This window comes from Carassius carassius, chromosome 10 (genome assembly GCF_963082965.1).
Source record: "Carassius carassius chromosome 10, fCarCar2.1, whole genome shotgun sequence".
In the NCBI taxonomy this organism is placed as follows: domain Eukaryota; kingdom Metazoa; phylum Chordata; class Actinopteri; order Cypriniformes; family Cyprinidae; genus Carassius; species Carassius carassius.
This window is the reverse complement of record NC_081764.1, coordinates 6907612-6925829: the sequence shown is the minus strand read 5'-3', so window position 1 is coordinate 6925829 and position 18218 is coordinate 6907612. Positions and strand designations below refer to the sequence as shown.

Genomic DNA, 18218 nt, shown 5'->3' with positions numbered 1-18218 from the left:
CTTCTCACATAATGACGTAGAGATGTGGGGGCGTGTTAGAACGAGCCATTTTAGGGGGTGTAGATGAGTCTTAACTTTTATAAAGAATATCTCTTTGGATTTGAGACTTTAGTCTTTGCAACTTTACAGATCTTCTTTATGCACCAAGAGCTTGTAACACTCAAAAAAAAAGGAAAAATTTAAATTGCATCATATGACCCCTCTAATAGTGTACAAGCCTAAGAGGGATTTTTTTTTAAAAAGGTATTTTTTTTTATAATAGAATTAGAATAGAAAGTGCTAGAATTAGATGGTCAAATAAAGATGGAAGAGATGTGTTTTTAGCCAATTATTGAAGATGGCTAAGGACTCAGCTGCTCGTATTGAGTTCCATAAAAGTGATTTTGTGCTTCTTTGGGATGGCACAATCAAGTGATGTTCACTTGCAGAATGCAAGCTTCTAGAAGACATACATGTATGAAGTAATGAATTTAGGTAAAGGGTGCAGAGCCAGTGGTGGTTTTGTAGGCAAACATCAATGCCTTGAATTTTATGCGAGCAGCTATTGGTAGCCAGTTATGCATACTGCAAAAAAATTGTACACTGTACTTTAAATGGTCAGTAAGAAACTGGTGCTTTAATTCAGCAATGACATATTAAATTGAGAAATTTTAACTAAATTAATGAATTAAAAATTACATTTTAAATATATATGAAAATAGAAAAAAAAATCTAAATATTACTGTTTTACTGTATGTTTGGTCAAATAAATACATGACTTGGTGAACATAAGAAAAAAAAAAAAAATATATATATATATATATATATATATATGAAGTCCAAACTTTTAAACAGTAGTTGAGGTACCATGCCCTTCAGAACACACTGACACCTACATTATTCATGAGAGAAAGAACAGAGAGCTGCTTTGTGGGTAAATATGTGTGATTGTTGAGTCTGAAATGTTTTCACAGCAATTACACTCTGATTTAGTTTGAAGAGGTGCAACCACAAACATGTTGCATCTCACACTCTTTGAGTTTTTGTTGTAGCCTCACTGTAGACTTTTTATGACATGCCTCAACATGCGAAGAGAAGCATCGATTTATTTTAAAAAGCTGCAGCTGAAATTGTTTGATTTCTTAGCTGGCAGGTCTGCTGCGCTCATGTTTGATTTGTTCTGGGAGAAGGTCACAGCGTTATATATTTACATTGCTCTATTTATTTATCTATCTATCATTCCTTCTGTTCTATTCCTAGTTATTAAAAGCAAAGCAGCATTTTTTGTTCATGTACATCAAGGTCGATGGAGCACTTCTGAGAATTGCTTACTGACGTCAGTTGCAGGAAGTCTGACAAGTTTCCAGGTAGAATGAAATATACATAAAAAGATTAAATCAAATATATATTTTTTTTTTCTGAAGAAAATGCGAGTGGATCAAAAGTCACTAGCACAGTTGATAAGGTGATGTGAATGGTTGCAGAGGTGTTGCTAAGTGGTTGCTAAAGTGTTCTGAGTATTTTTAACAGGACGATAGGGTGGTCTTTATGGTTGCTGGGTGATTGCTTCCTGTTTTAGCCCAAAAGAGCCAAGTTTGGGCCAGTTGCATAAACTTAACCTCTATTTTTAAGACTATGACCTAACCTGCTAGCAGTTAGCCAAGCAAGTAATCAGTTTTATTTTTCTGATTCATATTAGACCATCTATAGCATGTGTATTATTTGTTTTTTAATTTCTATTATTTCATTTTTTCTTTTTTTTTTTACATTTGAATTTTGCAATGCATAAATTATCACTTACTATGCGCTTATCATCTCACACACCTCTCCTACACAACCTACACAATTTTAGCTATCAGTCATATCTGCCAAATACACGTTTAATACTGAAGGATGGGGGAGGGTTATGAAAAATCCATAACCTGTGTATGAAGAGCCACCACTAGTAAAAACCTTTTTGATGAGAGTGAGAGAATCTGTTTAGTTTGTGCTGTTGCAGCTCTATTGCAAAGTCAGATCTTTAGCCAGGTTATCATTTCAGTCAGACACTATCAACATCTCCTCACATGATCCATACAGGCTTCTCCAACCACTCCATAATCACATCTGCTCTTGCTGCCTTTTTGGAAATGCTTTTTAATGTGTTGTTTGCATCTTACATGTGTTGGATAATGATAAGGTCGCAGGTAAGAATTGAAACAAGCTCCTCTTTTACATCCTCTTCCCTTTCAAATTCAGAGGTGTTAAGTAACGAATTACATTTACTCGCGTTACTGTAATTGAGTAGCTTTTTTGTGTACTAATACTTTTTAAAGTAATTTTTTTAATCTGTAATTTTACTTTTACTTAAGTATATTTTGTTTGAAGTATTGTACTTTGCTACATTTTAAAACACATTAATTACTGAGTAAAAAAATAAAAATAAAAAAAATAAATGCTCCCTGGAAACTACGGCAGTAAATAATGGGCAGGAGGGCAAACTGGCATCGTTGCATTGGTGGTTAAAATGAAGCTTTGACATTTTAGCAAGAGGTTTTGCACAAATTAGCCAAAAAGACAGTGGTGAGGAGTGTGCTATTTTTGTTTTAATGACGTGGGCGCGCATTTATAGTGCGTTCTTTCACTGTGTGATTCAGTCTCCTAAAATGCATTTAGAATGATCACAAAATTGAAGATATAGGGGCAGAAAATTCACATATTTATATAATTTCATATATTAAATCAAAATCACACAAAGAATGCCATCTTTTCCTCCAAAAATCATCATGAATATATACATAACAGTTCAGTAAACAAGTTAATTAAGATACTTGCGTTTTAGACACCATATTGCCTTTTTTAGCTCTATTTCTACAACAGAAAATAATTCCAAACACAGCCACCAAAGCACAGTTTTTCGTCTCTGAGCAACGTGACAGTGTTTCGTTCCTGAATGAATCAACCGTTTAAATGATTCGGTTCAATCGCAATGACTCGCTTATTAACAGTGACTTGCTGACACATACTGGCCATTTTAATTTCACATTTAAAGTATCTTTTGATTTTTTTAAATAATTAATTTCTTATCATTTCAAATGAGTATTCAACATTTTATGTCTTGTATATCAAAACATTATTCATGCATTTGTAACTGCAGGTTAAATGCATTCTTGTCCTGCACTAAACAGTGTAATACATCTAAATGCCACTTCCAATCTTGAATCTTCTGCATTTCCTCTGCATTAAAAGATGAGTTTGTTGATACTGATTTGCCTGGTAACAGCCCAAATGTTTTATCATTCTAAATAACTGATTCCTTTAATTAAAAACAACTAGTTTGAGATTAATAGACCTATCACAGGGGTGTCAAACTCAGGGTGTACTCACACTAGCCAGTTTGAAGCGTGCCCGAGTGCGTTTGTCCACCAAAAAGCGGTTCGTTTGACTAGTGTGAGTGCTCCGTACCGTGCACGGGCGCGGCTCGATTGGCCGGCCCTCGCCCGCTTGGAAGAGGTGGGCCAGAGCCCACGGTTCAGTTGGAAACCGAAGGTGTTGAGGTTGGTAATTTATCTTCAACTACTACTTTGGGTGTTGATGGTGGGGTTTCTTTGTCTCCTGGTGGTGCCTTTGAGGGTAAACCTGATTCAGATATCTGTGTGTGAATAGTTTCAGATGTCTCAGTGATTTCCTTGCTTTCATATTTTGTTTCGTCTGGAGATTTGACCTCTTGCTCCTCATCAAGCTTTAATGAATCTGAATCACCTTGCTTCAGTTGTTTTTCATTTACTAATTCAGTGCTTACCACAGTTGACTTAGGTTCAGAGACTGCACTTGACTTACTAGCAGCGAGGTTCATTTGCTCTTTAGAGTCTTGTGTTCCATCATGACCTTTCTCTGGCAGCTTGGTTTCATCTGATTTTGCTGCTTCTGTACCTTTAAACAATCCGAACAGATCACCTGTGAGGGAGTCTGTTGGCAGACTGGTTGGAAGATTAAAAAATGAGCTCTTCTGCTGTTGTGGTTGTGCTGGAGCAGAAGGTAGTGATGACTTGAAGAAAGAGGTCTGTGGCACTGAGAAGAAACTAGAAGTCGCTGGCTTGCTAGGAGCACTTGGGCCAGAAAACATTGACATAAACCCAGAAAATGCAGCAGGCTCTGGGGGTCTTTGAGATCCAGGCATTTTTGGTCTTGATTGATTAGAAATGGCAGGTCTAGGTCCTCTTGGTTCAGGCATTCCAGGTCTGGGCTGACAAAAAGGTCCTGCCATTCTCTGTCTTGGCTGAGCAGGAAAATCCACTTTTCCTGGCTGAGGTACAATAGTGTCTTGTTTGGGCTGTTGCTGCTGCTGAAAGGAAGAAATCAACTGTGGATCTAAAGATGGTTGTGTGGTTGCCGCCATTAATGTTTTGTCACATTCTTGTGACTTTGTGATTTCATCTGGTTTTTCCTTAAGGTCTGCTTGCTGGCTGTCAGAAATTGTCAATGCAATGCCTTTTTCAGATTCAGCTGAAATTTTGTCTGCTATTTGTACATCATCAACTTTCCCTGTTCCTTCAGTGAGAGCTTTCTCATTTTCTGAGGGTTTCTCAGAATCCAGAGATTTGTTAGTTTCATGCGAGTTTTCCAGTTCCACACATTCTTCTGATTCCATGTTTTTCTGCACTGGGTCTTCTGATTCAGATGGTTTTTCAGGCTCCACAATTTTCTCAGATTCTAATGAGACCTCTGATGGTTTCTCAAGCTCTAAAGGCTCTAAAACTCTCTCTTGCTCTGATGATTTTTCAAGCACAACTCGGTTTAAATCTTTGTCAGAATCTGGACCAGTAGCTACAGTTTCTTTGTCATTTTCCACATTCAGTTCCTCATTTTTAAGTTGCTCATTATTGGTTTGTTCCTCATACATTTTGTCAACCACAGAAATGTCTTCATTTTTAGACTGTTCCTCAGTCAGAGGTGCAATTTCTTCAGTCTCGTTTATTGGTGTCACATAATCAGTTTTCTCTGAACTAGTAGCTATAGTTTCTACTGAAACCGTCGCACCATAATGACGTAAGCGTGCTCCGGCACGAATGCTGAAACCCTATGTGAGTGCAGGCCAGAGGGGGAGTGGGGAGGGGGGACAATCGTACTCGGGCCCGGTTCATGGCAACCGTGCCTAGTGTGAGTACACCCTCAGTTCCTGGAGGGCCGTAGCCCTGCAGAGTTTAGTTCTAACCCTGCTCCAGCACACATATCATGTAGTTTTCAAATAAACCTAAATGATTAGATTAGCTGGATCAGGTGTGTTTAATTAGGGTTATATCTAAACTGTGCAGGACTGTGGTACCTCCAGGAACTGAGTTTGACAACCTTGGCCTGTCCCATTTTTGACTCCCTCCCACTGTTAAAATGTAACTAAGTAATTTTTACTCTGAGTAAATTTTAAATGAGCTACTTTTTACTTTTACTTGAGTAGATTTTTAGACTGGTACTTTTACTTGTACTTAAGTAAAATGTAATTAATGTAATGGTACTTTTACTTGAGTAGAATATTTTTGTACTCTTTCCACCTCTGTTCAAATTATTCTTGGCCTTAATATTGCAGTATTTACGCATTAATTTGGAGGTTTCATCTTTTAGAATCCCATTTACTGAATATATCCTGTTGAATACTCTGACTATTTAATTTTAATGATTTTTTACAGTTTTCAGGCTTTTTAAAAATAAACCCAAGCATTCCAAGACAAATACTGGTAGTTTTTTTGTTATTGTTACGATCGAGACCCAGTGAAACGCAGGAGACGAGAGATCCAAACGCAGTGTGGGTTTATTTGGGTAATCCAACTCAGAATCCAACATGCAGAGGTCAAAACCAAAAATCCATCCAAACAAACAAACAAATAAATAAACAGGAATAGGAACAGGAACTCGGAAGACGAGGAACTCGGAAGGCGAGGAAACTGGGTGATGGAAAGAAAGGACTCCATGAAGACAAACAGAAAAGACCGGTTAATATAGGCAGGGTAATGACTATCAAGTGAAGACACCTGAGTGCAATTAACAGGAGTGCAATTACTGTGATGAAGGGACAAGGCTTTGTGGGAATTGTAGTGCCTACGGTGAGGTGCCTATGGGGAAGTGAGACCACTAGTGGAGACTCAGGGAAACAGAGACCAAACAGCGTGACATTACCCCCTCCTCCACGGAGCAACTACCAGATGCTCCACCCGAACCCAAGAAGAGACCAAGGAACACAGAGACCAGGAGGGATTTGGAGCGGCGGAGGACCAGGTGGAGGGACAGAAGGCCAGGTAAAATGGGGAAACAGAGGCAAGAAGTGCAAAAAACAAAAACAAGGAGCACAGGAGGGAGGTGGACCGGCGGAGGATCACGGGGATGGACGGAGGGCCAGGTCCATAGAGGGAAACAGAGAGAAAAACAAAAACAAGGAGCCCAGGAGGGAGGTGGACCGGCGGAGGTTCAGGGTGAGGGATGGAGGGCCAGGTCCATAGAGGGAAACAGAGAGAAAAACAAAAACAAGGAGCCCAGGAGGGAGGTGGACTGGCGGAGGATCAGGGGAAGGGACGGAGGGTCCATAGATGGAAACAGAGAGAAGAGGAGCAAAAAAAAAAAAAAAAAACAACAACAACAAAACACAAGTCCAGGAAGGACATAACGTTCAGTTTCCCAGGGCCGACAGGGCAGGAATCCAGAGAGGAGCAAGGTGGAAATGGAGCCATGCTGTCGAGACAGAAGCCCCCCAGGGCGGCGCAGAAGACCACCGCATCCGTGCGGTCGAGACAGAAGCCCACCAAGGTGACGCAGAAGATCACCACATCCGTGTGGTCGAGACAGAAGCCCACCCGGGCGACGCAAAAGACCACCATATCCGTGCGGTCGAGACAGAAGCCCACCCGGGTGGCGCAGAAGACCACCACATCCGTGCGGTCGAGACAGAAGCCCCCCAGGGCGGCGCAGAAGACCACCACATCCGTGTGGTCGAGACAGAAGCCCACCCGGGCGACGCAAAAGACCACCATATCCGTGCGGTCGAGACAGAAGCCCACCCGGGTGGCGCAGAAGACCACCACATCCGTGCGGTCGAGACAGAAGCCCACCAAGGCGGCACAGAAGACCACCACATCCGTGCGATCGAGACAGAAGCCCACCGGGGGGCGCAGAAGACCACCACATCCGTGCGGTTTAGACAGAAGCCCACCAGGGCGGCGCAGAACACCACCACATCCGTGCGGTCGAGACAGAAGCCCACCAGGGCGGCGCAGAAGACCACCACTTCCGTGCGGTCAAGACAGAAGCCCACCAGGGCGGCGCAAAAGACCACCACATCCGTGCGGTCGAGGCAGAGGGCCACCCGGTTGGCGCAGAAGACCACCACAGTGGGATCGATGACACAGGAGAGCCAGTCTTGTTAGGCAAGTCTGAAACAGAGAACATGAACAAGTTAAGGGTGGCCTCCGGGGACACAACAGGATCAGTCAAGCACTCAGAGAGTTCAGAGATGTGACGAGGCTCTGGAATTTCAGCCGAGACGTGGAGAGGTTCTGGAAGTTCAGCCAAGACGTGGAGAGGCTCTGGTAGTTTCGCAGAGACGTGGGGAGACTCTGGTAATTCCGTGATGTTTAGAATGGATTCAGGAAGATCAATGATGACTTGACTCTGCTCATGAAGATCATTGGTGACTTGACTCTGCTCATGAAGATCATTGGTGACATGACTCTGCCCATGAAGATCAATGGTGACTTGCCTTTGCCCATGAAGAACACCGGTGACTTACCCTTGCCCATGAAGAACACCGGTGACTTGCCCTTGCCCATGAAGAACACCGGTGACTTGACTTGACCTTACTCTGGAGTGTCAACGGTGACTAGCCCTCGACTCTGGAAGGTAAACGGTGACTAGCCCTCGACTCTGGAAGGTCAACAGGAACCTGACTCGACTCCGGAAGGTCAACGGGAACCTGACTCGACTCCGGAAGGTCAACGGGAACCTGACTCGACTCCGGAAGATCAACGGGAACCTGACTCGTCTCTGGAGGGTCAACTGTGGCTGTCATCCTGTGCAGATGACGCTGGACAAGCAACCATCTTGTGCCATGACTCTGGACCGCCGGCCATCTTGTGCTGTGGCGCTCGGCTGGCGGCCATCTTGCGCCGTGACGCTGGACTGGCGACCACCTTGTGCTGTGGCGCTGAGCTGGCGGCCATCTTGTGCAGTGGCGCTGGGCTGGCGGTCCTCCTGTTTGTAGACCCCGGTCTAGAATCAACCATCCCACCGAGAAAGACAGGTGTGGCTGGGGTATTCCACAGAGACCGATGTTGTAAATGGAATACGAAGTCCCAGAAATTATAAGCGTCCAACTGCTCCATTTAGATTCGAGGAACCGGGTCATCCAGCCCAGTGTTGAAAGTGTCCTTTAGGGCCGCATCATTATATCCCATCCCCTCAGCTAGGGACCAGAACATTTGTGCCATGACACCCACCTCATTGCCCTCTTGGCGGAGGGTGGTTAATTTCAAATATTTCGCCCTCCGCTCCACCATACTGGCTGGGGAACGGGAATGAAGTCCCACACCGCTGGATCTCGACATGGATGGAGTCCTTCTGTTACGATCAGAAACCCAGTGAAACGCAGGAGACGAGAGATCCAAACGCAGTGTAGGTTTATTTGGGTAATCCAACTCAGAATCCAACATGCAGAGGTCAAAACCAAAAATCCATCCAAACAAACAAACAAATAAATAAACAGGAATGGGAACAGGAACAGGAACTCGGAAGACGAGGAACTCGGAAGGAGAGGATACTGGGTGACGGAAAGAAAGGACTCCATGAAGACAAACAGAAAAGACCGGTTAATATAGGCAGGGTAATGACTATCAAGTGAAGACACCTTAGTGCAATTAACAGGAGTGCAATTACTGTGATGAAGGGACAAGGCTTTGTGGGAATTGTAGTGCCTAAGGTGAGGTGCCTATGGGGAAGTGAGACCACTAGTGGAGACTCAGGGAAACAGAGACCAGACAGCGTGATAGTTATTCTGTCTGGAATAGGCTGAGTCTGGCTCTTTAAGTATTCCTTTTGGGGAGGCAAGAAGGAAGGAAGGTTGCTGTATCCTTGAACATTAAAGCTCTGATCCAGTACCTGAGCAGACTCTGTGTGTCAGAGAACGTGTTGGGTTAAAGACCATCTTTGTTTATTCTTTCATCTGTTCCAGTACACTGTCAGTTTCACCACCCAAATACTTTTGCACTGTTCTACAAAAATAGTTAAACGATTTTGAATGTTTATAGATCTCATACATCTCTCCTACTCAAGTCATATAATTTTAATACCCTTATGGGAATAAACTTAAAAATATAATGTTTTATATTACATAATATATTTCCATGTATGGGAAACTAGTGCTTATATTTTTCAATATACTGCAATATGCATTGGCCATGTATAGCTATATATTGATACATACAGTAATATTCATTACATGTGATATTTATAAAGTTTTATCTTTTATTGTGCACATGCATGTTCCCATATAAATGTGAATGTATGTACACACATACTGTGTATATACACACTTTCACCGAATGAGTTACAGCATATTTCTAGTTCCCAGCATGCTTTGCTTCTGGCTTATTGAAGGAGAGTGAACCTTTGAAGTGTAATAATAAAAATAAAATACCCTAAACATTTGAATTTTATATATAAACGTATTTATTGTTTAAAAAACAGCATTGTTAAAGCAAGATGACACTGGTTGTTGACATTTATTCCACCAATTTTTATTTACTGTTGCAGGCGGACCATCTCAGAGGACGGCACCCTCAGAATTGCCAATGTTACCAAATCCGATGCAGGGAGGTACACTTGTGTTGCCAAAAACCCCTTTGGTACATCCAGCAGTACTGGAACTTTAGTGGTCAAAGGTAAAGCACCTTTCACATTTCACAAACAGCACATTTCTCTTGCTTCTAAACAGATGCCTTAAACCGGATGAGAACCAGTGGAAAAACAGTGAGCAACCCAAGCATGAAATTGATAATGAAATATATAGTTGTTTTATGTTCCTGCCGGTTTGACAGAGGTATAACTCATCCAAGCTTTTGTCATGTGTGAGTTATTAGTCCAGCCGCTTGGTGTGAAAAAAAAAATCCGTAGCCATCCACAGTACCGGGAGCGGACTTCATCCTCATCACCCCAGTCGCTTTCTGCATGTTTAATTAAAAATATGCTGCTCTAGCAATTTTTTTTTTTACTCTCAATTTACTCTTTTAATAACTTAAGGCATTACATATGCATGTTTTTTTGGACACTTTGATGGCTTCAAATAGGGTTATTCAAATTCCGGACTGAATAAATAAAAAAAAATTGTGGGTGTTAAATTTTAAAATGAGGATTTTCTGATAGCTAGTCAGTGAATCAACAAATTCCTACTGAATAAAACAACTTCATCTATGATTTTAGCTGTTTTAAGATCCTTTAGGCTGGTCTAGCTACTTTCCCAGGCTGGTTTCCAGTTGGTTTAGCTGGTTGGCGGTCTCCAAACCTGACAGACTGAAAAGTGCACAAAACTCTCATGAATTAATGCATAACTGAAGACGTTCAACAGTTCTGCCCTGGTTCTTCCTTTCCTTTTTCTAATTTTTTTTTCTTGACAGAACCGACCAAGATTACAGTCCCTCCTTTGAGTATGGATGCCACAGTGGGGGAGAGCATTGTCTTGCCGTGTGAAGTATCTAAAGACTCCACTCTATACCCCATCTTCAAGTGGTTCTTCAACGGAAAGCTCATCGATTTCAGTAGACACGATCACTTCGGGATGATTGGAGGGGTGCGTTTCTGTCAGTCATTATAATTCAAAGCTACAAATTCTGTATTCCTGAAATACTGTAGCCTTGGATTCCTCTTTGAAATCATTCAGAGTAGAGGAATGCGTGTGAAGAATGATTGGGTTCCCTTGGTGTTTTTTTTTTTTTCGTCGAGCTTGCAATGGGGGGAACTTGAGTACAAGGGCACCTGGCTGCTCTCTGAACACAGAGGCACAAATCTGTCTGATTACAGGATTTACATTGCACTCCGTTTAACACACAGTGAACCTCAAACAGCTATCCACTCCACAGGACCCACTCTCTCACTGTGTAGATCATCCACGGAGCTTTCAAGTTGCCAAGTATTGCTTTTGAGAACCTGGAGAGACCAAGCAAATGCACAAATGGCAGGCTGTCTCTGATAGCAATAGGATTGATTGTCCAAGCGAGTTGAAATAATCTTTTATTGTAACTACAGAAATGAAAATATACTTGATTTTGGGTTAGAAGAAAGAATGAAAAATTTGTGGTCAGAATTTCTTTTTTCTTCGGGGATGCATTCTATTGACAATTTGTTTCATATAAATGTTATTTTCAACTTCATTAAAGAATCCTGAAAAAAAAAAATACAGTTTCCTGTAGAAGTAGTGTTGAAGTAGTAAACAAAACCATTGACATTGCATAATATACTGTGTGAATAAAGTAATCATATGGATGGATAGATAGACTTCTTTCTCCTTTTATTTATTTTTTTATTTACATAATACTTTTTTATATATATATATAGGGCTCTTCTGGGGATCTTATGATCAGGAACGTGCAGCTCAAGCACTCTGGGAAGTACGTCTGCATGGTGCATACAGCTGTGGACAGTGTGTCTGCAGCAGCAGACTTAATTGTCAGAGGTATGTGCATATACCTCCGCGGAGACTGTTCAGTATTCTACACTTTTCTGAGCATTTATCAAATATAAATTAAAAAGGCCACACAATTTGCCCCGCTATTTCTATTTTATTCTGTTATTCAGCTCTTGAAGTAATGACTACAGGAGTATCTAAAATCAATGCATTAATTCCCTGCTTCATGCTCTTTCGAACTTTTTGTATTTCCATCATCAAGTGAAGGATCTCTCTTGCTGGTTCTGAATATTAATCATGTCGCCTTTTGTGGGCAGACTTGTCTCACAGCGCAAGGTACTTGGCAACCTTGCTGTGTCCTTCTCTGATGAGGATACACAGCAAGTTTGAGTCCTTTTTGTCTCTTTGGTGGTGATGTTGTCAGGGCCCCCTGGTGCTCCAGTGGGTGTGTTGGTGGGGGACGTCACAGACAGGACTGCTCAGCTCTCGTGGGGCCCCGGACCTGACAACCACAGTCCCGTTAACCTCTACATCGTGCAAGCAAGGACCCCCTTCTCTATCGGCTGGCAGGCAGTCAAAACTGGTAAAGGACTCGGTGAACTTTCTTGTTAAATCTTGTTTTATATTAGAAAACCAGTTCATGTTATTATTATTGTGATTGAGACACCCTTTACAAAAACAATTTTGTTTTTGGAAATGTCAATTCATACTATAATTTACATTAGAAAAAAACATAAAATGACATTCCCAGAATTTCCACTGCACATTTTAAATGTACATTTAAGTTAAATGCATAAAACCTACAAATGGTGCTGCCATATTATATATATATGTGTGTGTGTGTGTGTGTGTGTGTGTGTGTGTGTGTGTGTGTGTGTGTGTGTGTGTGTGTGTGATTATTTGTGATTAGACAGACAGATAGACCTACCTGTGTGGTGATTCTGTTTTTATAACAATATTTTTGTAGGATGCAACTATTCATATTCTTTTTTTGAGTGAGTCACTTAGATGTGATTAATGCGAATGCCTTTTTTAATACATTATGAAAGAAAAAACAAAAGAAACAGGCATTTGCTAAGATAGATCAAAATATATCTTCAAGAATAACTGCAAAATAATTATGAGAGGCTACTCATTTATGCAGATGGGTATTGATGTTTTTCCATTCCACATTTTCTTTAATCCTAGTTCCTGATTCTGTGCATGGACAGATGATTTATGCAATGGCAGTGAATCTCAATCCGTGGGTTGATTATGAATTTAGAGTTGTGGCTATCAACAATGTGGGGGTGGGGGAACCCAGCGTGCCATCCAAACCCGTTCGCACCAAAGCTGCAGGTATGCATTCATCCCTCCCGATTCCATATCTGTTATCTCTAATACAGCAGGAAGGAGAAAATGTCATTTAATTCTATAATTAGTTTAAATCACTGAGAGTAACTACTCGTAATAGAGTTCAGGCATGAGAAATAAACACTCATGCATTCATACCGGTTTTCCTGGGAACATCCAAATTGCAAATAATTTATGAAATCGGAATGGCATCACAGAAGGGCTGGCATTTTTAGTTAATTAGTTTGAAACCACAAGAAAATGTAGTTGGTTTGAAATTTTGTGTGTGTGTGGTGGAGTGGGGTGTAGCTTACATAGCTGTTTTCTTTAATGCAAGGCCCAACCCTGCTGCACTCAGCGGATAGACATCAGCAATCAGGAAATGCAGCTATCAATAATTGATGTCGACATAAACAAAAATTGAGTGGACTTCTTCCTCATTCTATGAAGCAGTAACACTTGAAAGGCCCTATTTTGAGCTCAGGCACTGTGTGCAAATGCTTCAATCACTGTTTCACAAATAGATGCAGGCTTCACCTCACAATCCCAAGTGAAAAGGACATGCAAACAGCTATTGTCTTAAAGATCCCAGCAAATAAAGCTTAGTTCATAAAGAAAGACACTGCATTTACTAGGATTTTACAATATTAATAGCAAAATATCTATACTGTGAAATCAATGCTTTCATTTTATATCATAATTACTGATCAAAAGTTAACATATTGTACTGCACTGTGGGACAATAATGTAAATAGTTATGAAGTGTACTGTACATAGTCACAGTTATGGTTTTTAGTGTTCCCTTTGGCTGAGGAATTGGGCATTATTTACTTTTAATGGATTTTCATCCAGTCAGTATAAATAAGTTACAATAGAACACTGTTAACACTATGATAAAATAATATTTAGCAATATTTAGTTCACTCTTAATTTAACTTGCAATTTACACTATATACATATGAATACAGTTTATATATATTTATATACAGTACAGACCAAAAGTTTGGACACACCTCATTCAAAGAGTTTTCTTTATTTTCATGACTATGAAAATTGTAGATTCACACTGAAGGCATCAAAACTATGAATTAACACATGTGGAATTATATATGGAATTATATACATATCAAAAAAGTGTGAAACAACTGAAAATATGTCATATTCTAGGTTCTTCAAAGTAGCCACCTTTTGCTTTGATTACTGCTTTGCACACTCTTGGCATTCTCTTGATGAGCTTCAAGAGGTCGTCACCTGAAATGGTCTTCCAACAGTCTTGAAGGAGTTCCCTGAGAGATGCTTAGCACTCTTGGCCCTTTTGCCTTCTGTCTGCGGTCCAGCTCACCCCTAAACCATCTCGATTGGGTTCAGGTCCGGTGACTGTGGAGGCCAGGTCATCTGGCGCAGCACCCCATCACTCTCCTTCTTGGTCAAATAGCCCTTGATGCCTTCAGTGTGACTCTACAATTTTCATAGTCATGAAAATAAAGAAAACTCTTTGAATGAGGTATGTCCAAACTTTTGGTCTGTAAAATATATATATATACATACTACAAAATAAACCAGCACATATTAAAAAAAAAACAAATGCAAATACATAATTATTCAGTATAAGCACATTACATTAAAACATCTTAAACTAGCTTGAACTGGTTTAATTTGCTAGTCTCAAGTTGGTTAAATTGGTCTAACTGTTCTCGGACCCTGGCCAAGCTGTTGTTGAGCTAAAAAAAAGTGCACAGAACCACACTAAAACCAGGCTGAGAGACAGGCTTTTTTTTTTTCATCAGGAAGCTGAACATGCTGCAGGTTGTTACATCCTACCTCATTCAGATTCTTTGAACCATTTTGAAAAGACCATTGAGCCACACCTCAGGAAAAGGAAGTGTTCGGATTTTCCGCCAATCCCACAGGTATAAAGCCCGTTTCTTCTGTTCTCTGTTCTGGCTGGCAGGTCCTGAAGTCGCCCCAGCTAACGTGAGTGGAGGGGGAGGAAGCCGAGGCGAACTCGTGATTGTTTGGGAGGTGAGCTCAGCATCTTTATTGTGACATTAGCGTATTCATATCAGCCTTCTCTTGTGAATCGGATTCTTAGGGGATTCTCCACGGTGACGTGGTTTAAATGAGACAAGGTTTAATTAAAAAGGAAAGAGTTGTCGTCTTTGCTCTTTGCCTCAGTGGGATTGCTCCCTCTGGTATGTAAATCATAATGAAGATGTAGATATGAGACAGCTTTCATACCAGTAAATATGAAATGACAATGTTTATCAATGGCTTACTCGTAATCTCACCAGCTGTCACAGCAGATATTCAGCAGTGTGTTGAAATACAGTATTATTTTCAAAATATGGCACATTTTTCACTAAGTCTAGAGGTTTCTTGACTGACACAGTAGTGCTTAAATCTGTCAAATATATTTACTTATATTCCATGGTTTATTCAGATTATGAAAGCAACAATGTAAACTTACCATGGAAAATTACTTGTCAACTTGCAGTATGTTTACACCATGTCAGCTGAATGATTTCTCTTTAATGCATTTTTAAGGGACTAATATTATTGCTGATAGTATAAACAACCCTTTTAACCTATGAAGCTTTGTAAAACATCCCATATCGTTTGTGATACAGGCATGAGTGACACCTCAAATTACAGGATTTATTGAGAAGAGCAGTGCTTGCTAATGTTTTTTTTTTTTTAATCATTTGTTATGATAATGATAAAATTACTCATACAGCTCTGATGCTTGAATTGGTTGAGTGGTGTTTTTACAAGCACACTGATATAGTGCATTGTGCCCGCCCACTTTTTCATCAGCGTTGGTTCCGGAAGATTTTTATTTATTTTTTATTTTTTTTATAGGAATTTTTAAAGAGTCTCTGTTTAAGCATAAGCTATGAACTAACACAACCACCTTCAAGGAGAATATATCATTATAAACATTTATTTGATGCAAAGTATTTGAAAATTAGACAAAAAGATAAAGATACAAGACTGTGTACTTAAAGACTTACTTAATACAATCCCATGAAGCATAAAGCTACAATTTCATAAAACAATGGTGAAATATAAAGCTATTCAAGCATGTATTTTTGTATATATTACAGACATGCATATATACACACACACTTATTTAGGTATATTTGAGAGTACAGGGATACTGACTTTATTACAGTATGTCACTCATGGTGCACCAAAAGAGAAGTTTGTTTTGGCATGATTTGCTGGATAGGACTATATGATTGCAATTCTAATTCTGGGTATTAGATGCTGAAAAAAATAGTATTTCAATCCTTGTAATTTTACATTTTTGTATGCATATTTTGTCACAAACAAGATGCTTAATGGAACTGTATTTCTTTCCTCATGAAAGCTGTTAAATATATGTTAGGTGCTTTGGATCAAAGCATCTGCCAAATGCATAAATGTAAATATAAAAGCATTATTTCATTAAGGAACGAAACAAGTAACTTTCTTTATTGAATAACATTACATTATTTAATTCTTTATATTCTCTTCTCACAGCCTGTGCCAGAGGAGCTACAAAATGGAGAAAAATTTGGATATGTGGTGGCATTTCGTCCCCTTGGCACCACAACATGGAAACAGAGCGTGTTGACCTTGGCAGATGCATCACGATACATTTATAAAAATGATACTTTTCTGCCACTCACTCAGTTTGAAGTCAAAGTCGGCGTATACAACGAGATTGGAGAGGGACCGTTTAGCCCTGTGGTCATTGTATATTCAGCAGACGAAGGTTAATATGCTTGTGTTCTGTGTTGATTGTATGCAGATTGTGCAAGGACATTATTGGACATCATTTAGGGATGACAAAAGTTGATAGATGCGTTTCAAGTTTTAATCACACTCCCTCTACAGCTGTGTTAGTGCACTCTGATGGTAATTTCTTTATTCGCAAGTGTGCTAATAGCACAATTAGTTCTTGCAAACAGGTGGTATATTTAAGCACTAGAGACTGATGTTGGATGAATCCTGTAAACTGTCTGTTCTCATTACCTGTTGTTTTTCACTTTCTTTTCTCATTTTGGTATGTCTGACATCAACAGAACCTTCGGTTGCTCCTCCTAGAGTCTGGGCCCGCAGTTTGTCCGCATCTGAGATCGAGGTATTCTGGGAACCTGTTCACCAAAGTGGCAGCAAAGGATGGATAACAGGCTATGAGGTATGTAAACACCAAAAATGGAGGGAGGGAAAAAACCTCACACTGCATCACCTCAATTTAGATTCCTTAATGTATGCACTGCGCTGATGGCAGGGTGTGCAATTTCCTGTTCCCCAACAAGAGTCTGCGATCCCCCGGCCACATTTTTCACAATCTCATCTGCAGAATGAAGAGGTCTTCTCACAGCTGGTCCTGTCTCCTGGGGAGCGCCAATACCCAGGCATTCTGGGCACTTATATAAATCACATTTCAGATGTGTGGACATCATACATCAATTCCCCCTCCTGCAAACACTTCAGCTGCTAGGTCATTTCTTACTGTGTGAGAAACCTACAGGATTCTGCCCATTTCTCTCCTTCCAACCTGAACGAGCCTCAGCGAGAAATCCCTGGTCATGCAGTTGTTCCGTGGTGAAACCAATAAGTCGTTCACAGCTTCGGGTAGTAGTTAAAAAAGCACATATGAAAATCCACAAATACTTCCAGAGTCCCTTGCTGCAGTGTGCAGATGTTTATTGAACTGTAGTTAAAAAAGAAACTAAGTCACGGTGACTTTGTCACAGAGTTGGTATATTGAACGCTAATGCAGGAACAAAAATGACATTCTTCTCGAGTCGATTTCTTAGCTTTGAGGTTGGAAGCACACTTACTCAAGCAGAAACATCATGCCCATTCAGACATTAAAATGAATATGTGTGTGTATCTGCGCGTGTTTGTGCTTGCTTGGCTGTATGTATATATGTACATGCAAAAAGGCAGCAACAGGCTCCACAGAAATCGAAATCTACGATGGATCAGATGATGGCTGACTAAACCATGTTTATATCTTAATGTCAAGAAAACTGTATGAATGTTTTTACTAAAAGGACATATCAGGATGTACTGTAAAAGCAGATATGTTTGTCCAATGACAGAAGCTTGAGGTGGTGCATGAATTTAAATACTTAGGAATAATAATAGATTATCTGCTTTCTTTCAAAAAAACGTGAAGAAAGTTGTTAACAGCGAAATCTAATTTAGCAAATTTTATATTTATTAGAAATACTTTGACTAAGGAAGCAGCAGTTTAGTTTATGAATTCGATCAT

General features: G+C 40.2%; 1 protein-coding gene across 1 annotated transcript in view; it reads left to right on the top strand.

Annotated features, from left to right (window-relative positions):
• The window catches only part of LOC132151644 (contactin-4-like), a 101519-nt gene that overhangs the window by 68246 nt on the left and 15055 nt on the right, over nucleotides 1-18218 (top strand). Inside the window, exons 12-19 of the mRNA XM_059559900.1 lie at nucleotides 9751-9878; nucleotides 10611-10783; nucleotides 11548-11665; nucleotides 12042-12200; nucleotides 12806-12955; nucleotides 14901-14971; nucleotides 16472-16706; nucleotides 17017-17132. Coding sequence (XP_059415883.1) covers nucleotides 9751-9878; nucleotides 10611-10783; nucleotides 11548-11665; nucleotides 12042-12200; nucleotides 12806-12955; nucleotides 14901-14971; nucleotides 16472-16706; nucleotides 17017-17132 — 1150 coding nt within the window. The remainder of the gene's footprint in view (nucleotides 1-9750; nucleotides 9879-10610; nucleotides 10784-11547; nucleotides 11666-12041; nucleotides 12201-12805; nucleotides 12956-14900; nucleotides 14972-16471; nucleotides 16707-17016; nucleotides 17133-18218) is intronic.